Source organism: Podarcis tiliguerta, assembly GCF_965153285.1.
Source record: "Podarcis tiliguerta genome assembly, chromosome: 3".
NCBI classification, from domain to species: domain Eukaryota; kingdom Metazoa; phylum Chordata; class Lepidosauria; order Squamata; family Lacertidae; genus Podarcis; species Podarcis tiliguerta.
In genome coordinates, this window is record NC_139536.1 from 19,701,160 (window position 1) to 19,717,426 (window position 16,267).

Genomic DNA, 16,267 nt, shown 5'->3' on the forward strand with positions numbered 1-16,267 from the left:
ACACAGGCAGAACCTACTACCATCAAGGATTAAACTTCTAGGCAGTGCATACATTTCAGCGTCCAAATTGGGAAAAAAAAGATAAAATTAAAAGTAAAATTTGTTCAGGGAGGAAAGAAATAACAATAATTTCCCTATTCTGTTTTGTGTAGAGATATGTTTGCTTTAAATCATTCTTAAATATCCTTGCAGTGGAAATCCCATATGTATGCCTACTCAAACGGATGATCATGACAAAGTCTTCTTAGGCTTCTTTTACATTCATCTTTATTTATATATTACTTGTTCAGATTAATGCTCGGTCAGTACATGGCAACCTTTGCTGTGCTTTCAGTGATGATATTATAAGCGGCAGTGGGATATGATGGCTGATCATTTCAAAACCAAGAACAATGATTTTAGATTGTTAGGCTATCAAGTGAGGCAAGTTATAATCCAGGTGACTTAATCTGTGGACTCACTTTAGAAGAGTTTGGATTTGATATCACCCTAAGGAGTCTCAAAGCGGCTAACATTCTCCTTTCCCTTCTTCCCCCACAACAAACACTCTGTGAGGTGAGTGGGGCTGAGAGACTTCAGAGAAGTGTGACTAGCCCAAGGTTACCCAGCAGCCGCATGTGGAGGATCAGGGAATCGAACCCGGTTCACCAGATTACGAGTCTACTGCTCTTAACCACTACACCACACTGGCTTTAAAATAATTGATTCCATTAGTTCTTGTGTTTGTAAGAAATACATAATGACCATTTTCACATTCAGTATACAATAAGCGAAACTGAGACTTACCTTGGAAGAAACCAACCACCTTAGCATGGTTGCTACCTGGGCTTTCAACTCTACTGCAGCATAACACTGCAATTCTATACATTTCTACCCCGAAGTATGGCCCACTGAGTTTAATGGGACCTACTTCCAGGTAAATCTGGACAGGATTAGAGTCTTACTATTATAAAGGACACCAAAAAACTTTGATATATTTTCAACTAAGGTCTCTTCCACAGAGTCAAACACTACTTACAATCCGAGGCTTGAAGGGCGGCTTGATTTTCCTTTGCTCTAGAAGAACCCAGTCAATCTCCTTAAAGAAAGGGTGTTGCTTAATCGCATCTTCGCCGTTCTGAGATGCCACACAGCCAAGTCGCTTATTTGGGTTTTTTGTCATGAACTAGAGGAAAAACAAAAGGTACCAAACATTTGTTGCAGAGTGGGAAGTTGAACCAATAAAGCAACAAGGAGCAACAAGTTCTTGGATAGCTCAGATGGCTAGAGAAGGGGTCGGCAAGGCTTACCAGACATAGGCCGGATCACTCCCACAGAGATCATCCATGGGCTGGACTGGCACAGCCGAAAATCACGTCTGCGCATGTCCGCAGCACCAGAAATCACTTCTGCGCATGTCCAGACGCTGAAAATCGCGCCTGCGCAGAAGCGATTTTTGGTATCTGCGCATGTGCAGACACAATTTCTAGCACTGGTCGGCTAGTCCCTGCACCACGCTGCGCCAGTTTAGCGCAGCGCATGGGGGACTCGCCAAGCAGGTGGCTCAGTTTGGGGGTGGCTCGGGCCCGGTAAAACGGTCTTTGTGGGCTGGATCTGGCCCATGGGTTGCACGTTGCCGACCCCTGGGCTAGAGTGTGGTGCTGGTAACACCAGGGTTGCAGTTTTGATCCCTGTAAGGGACAGCTGCATATTCCTGCATTGCAGGGGGTTGGACTAGATGATCCTGAGGGTCCCTTCCAACTCTATGATTCTTTCTTTCTGAGTCAACAGGTCAAGAAAGCAGAGAAGGCCCACAAAAATATTCAGTCCGAGCTGCTCTTTCTGCTGCCCCAATCAGCAACCACCGCATCCTTTTACTCCCTGTTGGGTACTAGAGGGAGACGTCTTTCAAATAAGTCTTCATCATACATAATTAGACCACTGAAGACACTACTTGGCAATGGACCAAAGCCAATCCCAGCTATCAGATTAGTGTACCTGTTTCCAAGCACCCATTTGTTGAATGCACATGTTGAATTTCAAGGTCTAAAAGTTTAATGCCTGAAGCCTTGAAAAGAAAGATGCATGGCTGAGAATAAGCTACTTTGTTATAGCACTGAAAATAAGCCACCTTCCCCTTCTGTCTGGTAAAAGCTTCTGTGTAACTTGCTGTGGCATGGTGCTTTGCATGTAGAAGGTCCCAGGTTAAATACCCCGAAATTCATCCCTCTGGTTAAGGAGCTGAGCTCTCCAGGCAAATTCTAAGGTCTTCATTTTAGGAACATAGGAAACAACTTTTTACCAAATCAGGCCACTGGCTCATCTAACTCAGGGCAAGACTTTTCATCATCATCATCATCGTCATCATCATCATCAACAACAACTGATACATAAATAAGCTAGGTAAAGGTTGGCCATTAGGTCCAGTCGTGACCGACTCTGGCGTTGCGGCACTCGTCTCGATTTATTGGCTAAGAGAGCCGGCGTACAGCTTCCGGGTCATGTGGCCAGCATGACTAAGCCGCTTCTGACAAACTAGAGCAGCGCACGGAAACACCGTTTACCTTCCTGCCGGAGTGGTACCTATTTATCTACTTGCACTTTGATGTGCTTTCAAACTGCTAGGTTGGCAGGACTGAGCAGGGACTGAGCAACGGGAGCTCACCCCAACGCGGGGATTCGAACCGCCAACCTTCTGATCGGCAAGTCCTAGGCTCTGTGATTTAACCCACAGCGCCACCTGCGTCCCTTCCATAAATAAGCTAGTCCCTGTCTATTCTGATTGGCAGCAGCTTTCTAAGGTCTCAGGTGGATATATTGATCCCAGCTCTACTGCGTTGGATCCTTTATCCCAGGGATGGGGAACCTGAGACTCTACAGATGTTGTTAAGACCACAAATCCCATCATTCCTGACCACTGGCCATGCTGGCTGGGGCTGAGGGGAGTTGGAGACAAACACCCATCTGGAGAGCCAGGGGTTCCCCACTCCTGTTGCTGGGGTTTGAGCCTGGGATATTCTGCATGCAGCAGATATAAAGCTGTGGCTTCACCTTCCTCATATTATTCTCATTTTGAAGGGAAGCAAGCCTAAGCCTTAGGAAAAACAAAAACAAAAAAGGGTTTGAATTCCCAGAAGTCACAAGATATTTAAACATTTTTAAAAATAACTTTAGGGCTATGTGTACTGTCAAGAAGTCTCTGCTGCAAAATGGGATCTCTGCCAACAAGGATTTTAGTTTGGGTTTGGAGAAATTAAATTCCAGGTTCTCATAGTTTTTGATTTCAAAGCATCTGGGGTTGCTGAGATTATAAAACGTTTCTGGAAAACAGAAATAAACTGCATAGAAAATCACCTGAATAGAAAGCAAGGTCCATTCTGCAAAAGCTGCTAAAAGAAATGCTTTTCAACGACTTAATAAGACTCCGATTTACAGTGCCTGACGAACAAAACGCATGTCTAACAGTACAATGCGAGGAAACAAAGCGTTCCAAAGCTAATCCCTTGCTAATTTTCGGCAGTCAAGTACATAGACGCCTCTTCATTTCCTCTGTTCTTCCTGCTCCTCTGTTAACTGCATGCCGTTAAAGTACAAGACGAAGAACACAAGTTTCAAACACAAAGCTAAGCCTAAAACTAATTTTTTTTCTTGGGGTGTAGGGTGGGGACAGCTAAATGCAAAAGGCCAGAATCCTTCATATGTGTTCTGCAAGATGCAACTCTTTTGGTTCTGGGTTTCACTTAGCACATCCTTTTAGTCGAAGCCCTGTGCAAGGACTTCCACTTGTGCAAAAGGACTTTCTCTCACCCTCCCACAACTCCAGCGCCCCCTGAAATCGGTTCAGTGGGTGGGGAGAAGGGGAGGCATCACTCCATCTGACAAGCAAAAATGCTTGCGCAGAGAGAATGTTAGTAAGAGTGCAACAGTGAATGCCACCCATAGGACCGGGTTTTTCCAGATCCCCATGAAATACCGTATTTTTCGCTCTATAAGATGCACCAGACCACAAGACGCACCTAGTTTTTGGAGGAGGAAAACAAGAAAAAAAATATTCTGAATCTCAGAAGCCAGAACAGCAAGAGGGATTGCTGCACAGTGAAAGCAGCAATCCCTCTTGCTGTTCTGGCTTCTGGGATAGCTGCGCAACCTGCATTCACTCCATAAGATGCACACACATTTCCCCTTACTTTTTAGGAGGGAAAAAGTGAGTCTTATAGAGCAAAAAATACGGCAAGTGGGAGTTATGGATACTTCAAATGGTTCAGCCCCCTATTTAGGTCATCCAAGGTTCCTCAAGGGGCGGGCAACATTCTATGCAACAAGCATAATGTTTGCCAATAGTTTGCCATGCTCCAATTGCATGGGAAGTTTTTATGCCAGTGATTGGATGGATGGAAGTCTCTTTGGTGGGCTCCACAAGGGGAGCTGAAACTTCTCTCTGAAGCAGCGTTGCTTCATTTGGGGTCAAAATTTGTCTGCATTTCTTGTCCCAACTTTTTTTAAAAAGAAAATGGTTAGCAGCTTTGTGGCCTAAGGCATGGCATGCAAGACATGGACAGCAGCAGGCTGTTAGCATTCCAGATTCAGATGCCCAAGTACTTGGAGCAGAGACGATGAGAAACAGGGAAGACAATAGGGTAGAAGAGCAGTCAAACAGCTGAGACAGAAGCAAAGGGGGACACCTGGGGTTCTAGAGAGCCGGTTGCACAGGACTGGGGGGCTTGGGGTTTGTTCCTTCCTAGAACCCAATGTGTGCTGGTATTTCCAGCTTAAAATGCCTGCACTTTTCTGACGAGCAGCCACAGCAGGGATTTGGTGTCTGACCTGCAGGGCTCGTTGTAGGAACCTGTTGGTACTCAACACTCAGAATGAATGATAGACCTGGAGAAGCTGTTTGGTGGAAAAACAGTAGTTTAGCTATCTTTAATTGTATCGGGAAGCTCTCAATGTCTGTTGCATCTTGTGTTGTTTATATTCTGTTGGAAGCTACCCAGAGCGACTGGGCAACCCAGTCAGATAGGTGGGGTGCAACACATTATTATTATTATTATATTATTATTATTATTATTATTTTGGTTTGTTGCTTCTGGTTTAACTTTGCGCTTTTATCTTGAAGTTTTATCTTGTGACCCACCCTGAGATCTTTTGATGAAGGGTGGTATATAAATATATTATAATAATAATAATAATAATAATAATAATAATAATAATAATAATAATAGAAGATTATTATCTTGAAATTAAATGAATTTTGCACAGATACACAATCCTATGCAAGCTTTCTTGGGAGTTAAGTCCCACTGAAATCAACAGGACTTATTTCCAAGTCAATGTGGCTAGGATCCATATGCCAGTGCGTTCCAGTGTTTTGGATCAGGGCCCAAAGCAAACCTGCTGGCTGAGTTTCTTTAATTACATAACCCTTCCCCTACCGTAGCAAGACATGTGCAGTTGGCAATGTCAGCCTGATAAGGCCATTTAGTCTGCTTGTGTTTTCCTTTTCCCTGAAACATGATTCTCAAGTGCATACATTGATGCAGCATACAGCCACAAAGAACACAAACATTTTGTCCCTTTCCCACAAGAAACGTAATTCATTCCAGACCCCCTTATACGGACAGTAGCACTCTGAACTGCAGTTGAACTCCCAGTGGTGGCTGCTCTTAAACTGCTGTAGTGAAAAGGGAAGGGGAGTCAAATTTAATAAGGAAGAGCAGGGGGGAGAGGGGGGGGGAGAAAGGGACAGTCTCTTACAGCTTTCAAAATGCTAACAGCTTCTTTGCTAAGCCACACTGGATATAGCACATCATCATGCAAGATGGATTCAAAGAGGTCGTCTTCATTGTCAGCTTCGAAGGGGGGTTGGCCAGCCATCATTTCGTACATGAGGACACCCAGCGCCCACCAATCGACCGAGGGACCATATTCCAATTCCTGAAGAATCTGTTACGGAAATGGGGAAAGAAAGAAATGCGTTGAGGACCTGAGAGAATCACGCTGCCCCTTAGAACTGTGAAGTCGAAGGCCCATTGGGAACACGACATATACCATTATCTTTTCAACGAAAGCAATACTCTATTTGTGCACCTGTATAACAAGGTGGAGCCTTGGGCTTGAACACTAGCAGATAAAAGGAGCTTCGTCAGTCACATCGCACAGTATTTCAAAGGCGTGGCACCCAGTCCCATGACAACATTTGCATAATATTGGCACATGCTAATTAATATTTATATATGCCTCTGCCCATATGAAGATGGGGCTCACCAACAACTGTGCGTTGCTTACAGGGCGGCTGGGTGCGCTGCAAAGTTAAAAACAAACACTTTTTTAAGTTTCCAAAAATGGAAAGAATGGATGCTCTTCTAGGGAGGTTTGCACCAACTTTTTATCTATTTTAGGCACCAGGCAAAGTGTTTCCTTTTTCACCCAGGGTTTTAGCCCTTAATTTGCAGGGTTTATAGAACTTTTAGTGGGGCACAATCTGTAATAAGAGCAATGTAGGGTAATTGTGGCCTGGCACAAATGGCCTGGGTCTTAGGCCCCCTGGGTCAGCCTCCAACAATGCCCTTGAGATACGGTGTGGACATGCTTATCTCATTTTCCACATTTTCCACCCATCCCAAAGTAGCAGGATGAAGTTATATTCCATGACACTTGATAAGGAAAAGAGTTAAACGATGGAATTACAGTTTACAAGCATTCTGTTCCTGGTATAACAGAAAATTCAATTTCTTTCTTTTTTTAAATAAAAAAGAGCATATATTACATTCTTTGAGATGGCTTATCCACATGGCACAATGACCAGTTATCTCATTCTCTGGCTCATGCGTGCCAATGACGGCACAGAGATATTCCTGCGTCAGCTAGAAGTAAACATGTACCTGGGATTGTACCGGTGCCTACAATCCCAGGTGCTCTGACAACATGTCACAGAAGTCATTGGAAGGGCTGCAATCCCATCATGGCTGAGGGTAAGGGTGACCCCAGGTTTCTGTGAGACTGTTCTCCAAGTCACCAACATGCAGAAACCCCAAAATGGTTGCATGGAGGGGACTGGGCAAACTGATCCTTTGTGCTCAAGCCAGCATTATGGAAGACACTTCCCCATACTTTTAGGCATGAACTGCGATACCTCTGGAGCTATGTAGTCTGGCGTTCCACAAAAGGTAGTAGTCGTTACTCCATTCAAGATCCCTTCCTTACACATTCCAAAGTCAGCCAATTTGCAGTGACCTTCTGCATCCAGAAGAATATTGTCCAGTTTCAGGTCCCTTGAATAATAAAGAAACAGGAGGGTCATTCTGTCATGAAATTCTACTCAATATTGATCCAGAGCAGAACTCCGACGTATAGTTAGCAGAGTAAAAACACACATTGCAGGATTCCCAAAAATAGACCAGAGGCAATTATATTTCATCCAGCAGAGCTTTACTGCTACTGAAGGCGAATGAGCATAATCGTCACAAATCCAATACATTCAGGATTGGCACTGTCCAAAAGAAATCCAGTTGCAGCAGACTTAAACTTACAATAACTTATAATAAATCTAAACCTTAACACTAAGCATACTATGTACAGAACACCACACCGGAAGGAAGCGAGATAGAAAGAGAAAGTGAAACCCAGGCTCCTTCTGGCCTTACTATTATAGTCAGCATGACCTTGACAGAAGATAACAGAACCAGTTTAAGCCAGCTGTACTCAGCTTCTCTGAAGGAATAACCCAAACATCATGAACCTTCTGCTTGTTTCTTTCACACAGAGAAGCTTCCAGAACCCTCTTGGATTAATTAGAATAGGAAAGATCTCTACACATCAGATCAATACTAAGAAATGCAAATTGACATATTCCACCTTAGCAGAAGTCAAGTTTCTTTCATTGTTTAGAAAACTCAGGATAGTTTATTCTCATTTAGATCGTGAGTGGGGAATCACCTTCAGCAGCTCATGGGTCACTTCTGGGCAAACTCCCAGAGGTCACACGCCGCCGGCACCACGCTAAACGGAGCCCAATTCTCAAGTGAGCAGCGTGATCAGGGTAAATTGGGACCCTGCTTATGGCAATGTCCTTGCAAAAAATATCCTAAAGGATCCTTATTACCGCTGGAAAAACCCTACCCTGTCCCTCAATCCCATGCTAATTTGGGTGAAAAGAAAAAAAAAATCTGTTAACACCTTACAGGATTAGACTTTAATGAGGTATAGGGTTAGGAACAGAGCTTCTTGGAACCTGCTCAAAAGGAACAGCCAACTTTCTCACTAACTGACTCTCTTAGTTAACAACTTAGTTAACAACTGCTGGCCATCTTTCCTTTTACGGGTTTCACTTTACTAATGATGATCTGCCTTTAAATCAGACCTTTCTCAAAGATATAATGCTGGGTAATTTAGAGGACTACAGTGGTGCGAGTTTTTTCGTTATGCGAGTTTTTTCGTCTTGCGAAGCACCGCTGTGTATTGACGGTTTCCCATAGGAATGCATTGGCGGTTTTAAAAAAAAGGCACAAGACGTTTCGTATTGCGAAGCAAGCCGATAGGGAAATCCGTCTTGCGAAGCAACTCAGAAAACAAAAAAACTCTTTCGTCTTGCGAGTTTTTCGTCTTCCGAGGCATTCGTCTTGCGAGGTACCACTGTACTATCCATTAAGTCTCTGTTTCTTTTTCTTTTTTGGTGGTCTTAGCTTGAGGACCAAAAGAGGGGTCAGCCCAAAACTAGGGAAGGCGAATTTTGTTGAAAACAAACAGCTTGACCAGGAAAACCCCTGGCTTGTAATAATGAAACAGTGATGTATTAGGCTGGATTTCTTCAAAACCAGTTTGCTGGTATCTCCCAACTGGAGCATTCAGTCAATTTAAATTGCTGAGTGCTGTACATTTTCTTTTTGGTGTGGGTTGGGGCAGGGAAAGAACAGAATGAGCTAGGCCTCAAATACCTATCACCACATAAAGAATGTGCAAGTAGGGCTGAGGAGAGGCCTATACAGTAACCTTGATATTGGTTGGTAGTGAGAAACCATTTCTGGCAGGGAACGGTTCTGCCAAGTGTAAGCGAGCCAAAAATATGGGTAGATTGATGCCCTCTCTCACATGCACGCTTTCTCTCACACAGAAACAGGCATTCACACACACTGATACTGGCCTGGTTTGGACAACCTTTCCTGTCCTCCTAAACTGTGGCTTAAGGAACTGGGCATGAGTTTCAGGATAGGGATGGAAGGCTTTGCCAATTTTAGATCTCCCAGTTTCTCTTCTTTCCAATCATAAATTTGGTCCTCCACATTTTTGCAGCAATTAAAAAAAATATCAGCCATTTAGTGTGAATTTCTTCTAATAAACCCATTTTTATATGCAGTTTTGACTAATGTACATATTTTTGCAACCAATTTTCCCCAATGTAATGCATTTTTTTTTCATATTTTCAACAATACATTCAATTATTGAATTATATTGTTTCATATGCCCAGCTTCCTCTAATATTGCACGGATTTCTTTATATATATATATATATATGAAGCTGCAATAGGGATGCATCTACAATTTTTGGTAATGTATTATTTTATTTTTAAGATTTGTGCCTGAACTCTCCATTCAAGCTTTCAGAGTGGCTTACAAAAAAAATGTTAAAAAAAAAACACAAACCCAAATAATACAAATTATATGAATCCAAATTTTCTTCCAAATGCATGGGATGCTGTCATGCGGGATGACTTCTTGGTGCATTTCTAATCAAATTGCATTTCTAGATTTCAAGTTAGCCTGCTTTGTACCAAATTCTTCCTTTGGTAGCCCCTCTGTCCCAGCAAGCCTGCTGAGTTTAAATCCGTATAAGATTCCTTTTTCTAAGCTTTGCCCTTAAAAGAAAGAATGCGACTTGTCCTTTTTACTAACCAGAAAAATATTATGACGGTAAGCTGTTATGCAATTTTTATAAAACAGATAAAATAAACACTTTAGAATAGAGGCAGTGAGGTGTAAATTAAAGCTTTTTACTATGCATGGTCTTAATCCTTCCATGCAAAACTGCTAGCAAGCGTTACCTGGAAAAAAAGCCACATGTTGAAAGATGCTGAAAGGATGGTATGACACTCTTACATTTTAGTCCGATGAAGAATGATGGTTGAATGCTTGAAAAACAAGGTCATCGTGTCCTCAGAGGCCAAATATTGTTGTTGAGTTTTGCATTTGTATCAATTGGCGAGGTGAATTTGACTTATCAAACAGCACATTGCTTATTTTGCTCAGGTGCTTTCAAGTTCAGGTATGGATAAAATGTCAGGTTAGCGTGTCTTGCAAATGAATTGAAGACTAAGGAAACTGGTTTTCAGGAGCAAGATTATCTAGGGAGACTGGAGTATCCAGGTCCTTTGCCCACGTTTGCCTCTCCCCCCCCACTCACACTGGAAAAAGAAAAACTATTGAAATAATCCCCCATCTTATTCAATTACTCTAAAAAACACACAAGATATAACATGGCCACTAATTTTAAGAATAGATGGCACTGTACATGTGTGAAACATTGGTGTTCTTATTTAATAAAGAGGATCTACACTGGCTCCCAAGCATAAGTCCAAGTGTTGGTGCTGACCTTTAAAGCCCTAAATGGCCTCAGTCCTGTATATGTGGAAGGAGCATCTTCACCCCCATCATTCAGCCTGGACACTGAGGTCCAGCTCCAAGGGTCTTCTAGCAGTTCCCTCACTGGGAGAAGTGAAGTTACAGGGAATGAGGCAGAGGGCCTTCTCAGTATTCGTGCCCAGCCTCCCATCAGATGACAAACTGATAAACAACCATATGACTTTTAGACGACACCTGAAGCTTTTAATGCTTGATGTTTTATGATGTTTTTATATTTTGTTGGCAGCTGCCCAGAGTGGGTGGGGCAACTCAGTCAGATGGGTGGCAAACAGAGAAACAACAACAACAATAAACAGAGGAGGGGTGCAAAATGAAACCCATCTGAATCTAGGAATTATTTATTAATCATTTAGGAGTTAGGCCCTACATCACAACTGCATTGGTGCAGATTCAAGAGAATTAATGCTGTGTGATGCAACTTGAGGGGGTTTCACTGAAGCTGGCCACAAGCTCAATTTAGACACACGGTACCAACTGAAAAGTTACTGTGCTACTGAAAAACTTTCATGAGCAGATTGGTTGCTCTTCCCAGTATTTTCAAACCATGTCAGAGCACTCAGATGGAGCCTTCTCAGCTCACAGTGTTGATGCTAGGTGGATCTACTCAACCCACATTTTTCCAGATTTGATTTTACCATGAGAATCTGCTTTTCTTAAGTCCAGTTTAGCACTTGTAAGCGATGGGACTTCCAAGGAACTTCTTTAGAAAAACATTTGTGGTTAGGTAATTGTGACGAGATAATCGGGACTGCTTTTTTTCTCTGAAACGCAGAAATGATCCAGGATTTTGGCAAGGTGACCCAAATTTCATAACCGACAGAAATAAAACAAGAAGATTGCTCATCATTGGTCATCTTGCCAGACCTGAAGAGGACTTCATGAGCAGCATATATCTAAAACATCACACAAATATTATAACCTACTGCATACACATTGCTCATGTTATTTAAGAAATATCAAATGGAATTCTACCTAGGGGTAACCTTAAGGGTGGGTTGATAGGAATTAACCAATGCCACCTTCTCAAACAACTCTTCCATGAAATACTGGACCCACTACAAAAGTGTGGCCCACAGCCCACCATAAGGGTCACATGGTAGAAGGTATCAGAAGTTGCTGAGAAGCCCATCAGAACTGATAGGGTTACACTCCCCCTGTGTCTAGTTCCTGCTTCAGATTATATATCAAGGTCCCCAAGAGAGCAAAATCTCTGTGTGACAGCGCCAGCCAGCAAACCAATCCTTTCCCCCATGTTTGAAAATTCCAAGCACACAAGGTTAAGGTGGGTCAAGTTCCACAAATTAAAAATTCCCAGCGTTTGGTAGGTATCTGTTGGTATTCTGTGAATATCCCAGAGGAAGACAGGATTAACTTCTCTTTTTTTAAGGATAGATTTCTCAGCTGTGTTCTCAAGGGTGTACTTGAAGGGGAGAAGTAAGTAGCTTTCAGCTGTACAACATCCCTCCATCCTCAACAAGTTTCCATTGCAGAAGGATAGACTTTAGGAGGACTCTGTAATGGGAAGTCTTTCCACAGGCAAATTAATACAGATTTTACAGTACTGTTATATAACAACAGGCGTTTGTATTATTTATGGAATTTATGTTTGTTTGAAATGATGTATCAAGTATGTTTCCCTAATTAGCTTTCTTTCTTATCATTTAAAGCAGCTACGGGGGTCTCTGGCTTTTACTGGGTGCTGGGAGACAAGGTTTGCAGAACCCTCACCATTCTCCCAATCTAAATGCCCCTTACAAGTTGCTATTATTACCATTTTGGGGAAATGCATGTAGTTGTAGTTTTTCTTCCTGTGCAGTTAAAAGCAGCAGTATGAGCGGAGGGAAGGACACTGACTGGAAAAAAAATCATGGATGGAAAGCATTTGAAGACCCTTCCACTACTGCTGCTTTTCTGATCAAAATTGGGGCCTTCAGCCACTAGTTTAACACTCTCCTCACAACCAGGAAGATCTGGAGATCTTCGCAGAGAATAGAGGGACAAAAGCATTTTACATCCTCATTGAAACAAGGTCACCATCCCAATGCTTGTAGACTTCAAACATGGTAAGAGAAATGTTTAGCAATGGCTCAAAAACAGCTACTGATGCCCACCAATTGTAGTCTAGAAACAGAGTAGAGGACAACATCACATGGAAACAAATGTTCTGAAAGAAGTCTCTCTTCTTGCAGCCAGTCCCATCTATGGTCTTCCTTAGTGACTAGTTAACTAGGAGGTTACTTAGTGACTAGTTAACTAGTAGGTCCTGGGAGCCCAATACTACTGCTGCTGCTGCTGCTGCTACTACTACTACTACTTATTACCTACCTGGGAGCCCAATACCACTACTACTACTTATTACCTACCCTCCAGCCTAAGTTCCAATGGTGGATGGCAACAATTTAAAAGCCAACATTAAAAACCATTTTAAAACTTGCAGTTAAAAATGGTGGTGGTGGGGTTATTGTTTTTGGTTTGTACTCTGTATTTTTTGACTGTACTTATATGCTGTGAACTACCTTAGATTTTCAGATGAAGGGCAGTATACAAATGATGGTGATGATATATGCAATCACAAAATATAGGATGGGTTCTGAAAATATAGAGCTCAGGAGTCAAAGGCCATTGCTCTCTCCATACTCCATTTTTGTTCTGGAATGGCAACTCAGGCCAAATGGTACCTCTCAGGAGGTTAGATTTGAGAGTGTCAATTGATGACTTCTGAATGGTAAGATTAAGACTTTTCTGAAGATCTTGATGTTGTTCTTATCGGCACAGATTTTTAAATAATTTCTGTCTTGCACTTTGATCTTGACAGTGAGCGTTTTTTTATTTTTAAAAAACTAGTTCTGCTACAAATGCTAGCAGTTCTTGCACATTATACTGGTATATATACGTTCCTTGATCTCGTATATGCGTATATATTTTTAATGGTTCCACTAAAAATATGAAGAATTCTCATATATGAGATGCATTATTATGCATATAATATTGCATTCATATATACTCCAGGATTCCTAAAACAAGCAGCACGTAAACAGATGTGTAAAGTAATACATTAAACTGCATAAAAATAATACTAACACTTACAAAATGCAGAAACAGAGTACCACATTGGGCTTGGTTCTTTAACATGCATAATACATGTGTTTTTTGCACCTTTTTTGCACATTTTTTGTAAGTCAGGCCTTAGAAACACGCACCTAATAATGTGTAGGTGCTCAATTCAAGAGGCAAAGCTCAGCTGGGTTGGAACTGCCAAATTATGTCTAGAAATCAGTTCAAAACTGAAATCGCCTTCATTCCTAGCTCCCAAGCTGCCCAGTAGCTGGACATGTTTAGCCTGGAGAAGAGGAGGTTAAGGGGTGATATGATAGCCATGTTCAAATATATAAAAGGATGTCACATAGAGGAGGGAGAAAGGTTGTTTTCTGCTGCTCCAGAGAAGCGGACACGGAGCAATGGATCCAAACTACAAGAAAGAAGATTCCACCTAAACATTAGGAAGAACTTCCTGACAGTAAGAGCTGTTCGACAGTGGAATTTGCTGCCAAGGAGTGTGGTGGAGTCTCCTTCTTTGGAGGTCTTTAAGCAGAGGCTTGACAACCATATGTCAGGAGTGCTCTGATGGTGTTTCCTGCTTGGCAGGGGGTTGGACTCGATGGCCCTTGTGGTCTATTCCAACTCTATGATTCTATGATTCTAAGGAGAGTTCAGAAGTCCATAGCCAATTGTTTAGATTCTGTTTAGAATACTCCTCAGTTATGTATTTACCTGATACCAAAGGCCTTGAAAGGGCAATTTTATGGTCTATTGACTAAACAGCAGCTAGTGAAAATTATACAGTTTAATGGATGAATAATGGCTTTTAAAACAATTCCAAACACATGCTGAACCAGGGGTTTAGGCAGCAGAAGACTACTTCACACTAAAATGACTGTTTCAGTATGTAGTTACCTAAAGCAATCTGCTATAATGGCCTCTTAATCCTCATTATACTCAGATCTCTACCATGATCTTTCATTCACACAACACCATGTCCCGCAACTGAGCCTTAATCAAGATGGATCTTGCTCGAATGTAAGGAAGGGCTGGGGAACTCTAAGCAGCTGTAATGTGGAGCCAAGAAGTCTGCAAGTGGACATTTCAATTTGCTCGCTTGGTGGGATGGGCAGGGTCTGTGGCTTCTTGAGGAATTTGGGATTGAGGCTGAGTACACATTGGGATTGAAGAATCTTCCGTTTTCGTTCTCACGGGTACTCATTTTTCCAATCTTAATTTCAGCAAACTATTTTCCCCAATACAAAGCATATTTGTATGTTATTTTCACTAATATAATAACAACTTCCCCTAACACAGGCATAGGCAAACTCAGCCCTCCAGATGTTTTGGGACTACAACTCCCACCATCCTAGCTAACAGGACCAGTGGTCAGGGATGATGGGAGTTGTAGTCCCAAAATATCTGGAGGGCTGAGTTTGCCTATGCCTGCCCTAATATATGTATTTTTTAAAGAGGGATACTTTGTCAACAGCTGAGAAATTAGCTACTTTTGTCTCCCCCTCCCCTTAAACATTTCTAATCCCGCTGGTCAGTAGTCAAACTCATACCTAAGAACTTATTTCTGTGTTTCCTTATTTCCTCTTCCCTCCCAATCTGCTCTCCTTTTGTGCTGTGTCTTTTAGATGGCAAGCCTCAGGGCAGGCTCTGCCCCTAGTTTGCACAGATCTGCAAACTACTCTGGGAGCTTCTCCTTTTTTTGGCTCAAGAGCAGGACATAATTTCCGTAACTCTATATGTTTCAACCCAGCAAGATAGTACAAGCTTGTGTGGTCCCCCCCACCTTGCCCTTTTTAGTAAAGTAGAACTAAAGAATCTAAAATAATGGACAATTTAAACAGAAGATAAATGCTGTTTCCATACTTCCTCTCTGCAGCTTTAGTTTGCTGTTGTTATCTGACAGAAAGCCTTGGTCCCCTTCCTACAAACTCTGCAGGAAAACGGCTGCCCCCTCAGGAATGTAAACTTGGCATGCTTTTCGGCCGGTTTCTGACTGTCTCTCTCTTTCTCATGATAACAAAAGGCCTACCCCACTATCCCACTGCTAAGGTCAAGGCTCTGCTTACGTTTTATAGGTGACCATTCATGATTAGAAATGCTTCACGTTCTTCCAGTGAAATTATTTTCACCTTTCCAATAAGCCTTTAGCTCAGTAGGAGCTAGGTTCTGTGAGCTGGGAAAACTCTAGTTCAAATGCCATCCAGGCTAGTTCAGATGTAGTGCCCAAACCATGGTTTAGTCAACATGTCTGAATTCCCCATCCTTTATGTTTTCAGCATTGATCGTGGTTACAGTGCAGGGGTGGGGAGCCTTTTATCATGATCTGCCTCACAGGCCAAATTTCACAGACGGGGGTGCGGTTTCCACCCACCTGTCAATCGCCAGACATCACAAATGATGCCAAATGATTTGGTGCTCTGGAGTTCGTTGGAGCAGGGCTTCCACTGTGGCTGCCCCTCTTCTGTGGAACAGAGTTCCTGTCAAAATACGACAGGTGCCCATTATCTGTATTTTCCAGAAAACAATTGAAGACACTTTTCTTCCAACATGCATTTTCCAGCTGAAAGAAAAGGTATTTGCCTTAAAGATGTTGATT

General features: G+C 42.3%; 1 protein-coding gene across 1 annotated transcript in view; it reads right to left on the minus strand.

Annotated features, from left to right (window-relative positions):
• PRKCE (protein kinase C epsilon) overlaps nt 1-16,267 on the minus strand; it is a 301,423-nt gene that overhangs the window by 17,788 nt on the left and 267,368 nt on the right. The window contains exons 12-14 of the mRNA XM_083433032.1: nt 7,112-7,250; nt 5,734-5,922; nt 1,019-1,165 (exon numbers count right to left, since the gene is read on the minus strand). Of these exons, the coding sequence (XP_083289158.1) occupies nt 1,019-1,165; nt 5,734-5,922; nt 7,112-7,250 (475 nt within the window). The remainder of the gene's footprint in view (nt 1-1,018; nt 1,166-5,733; nt 5,923-7,111; nt 7,251-16,267) is intronic.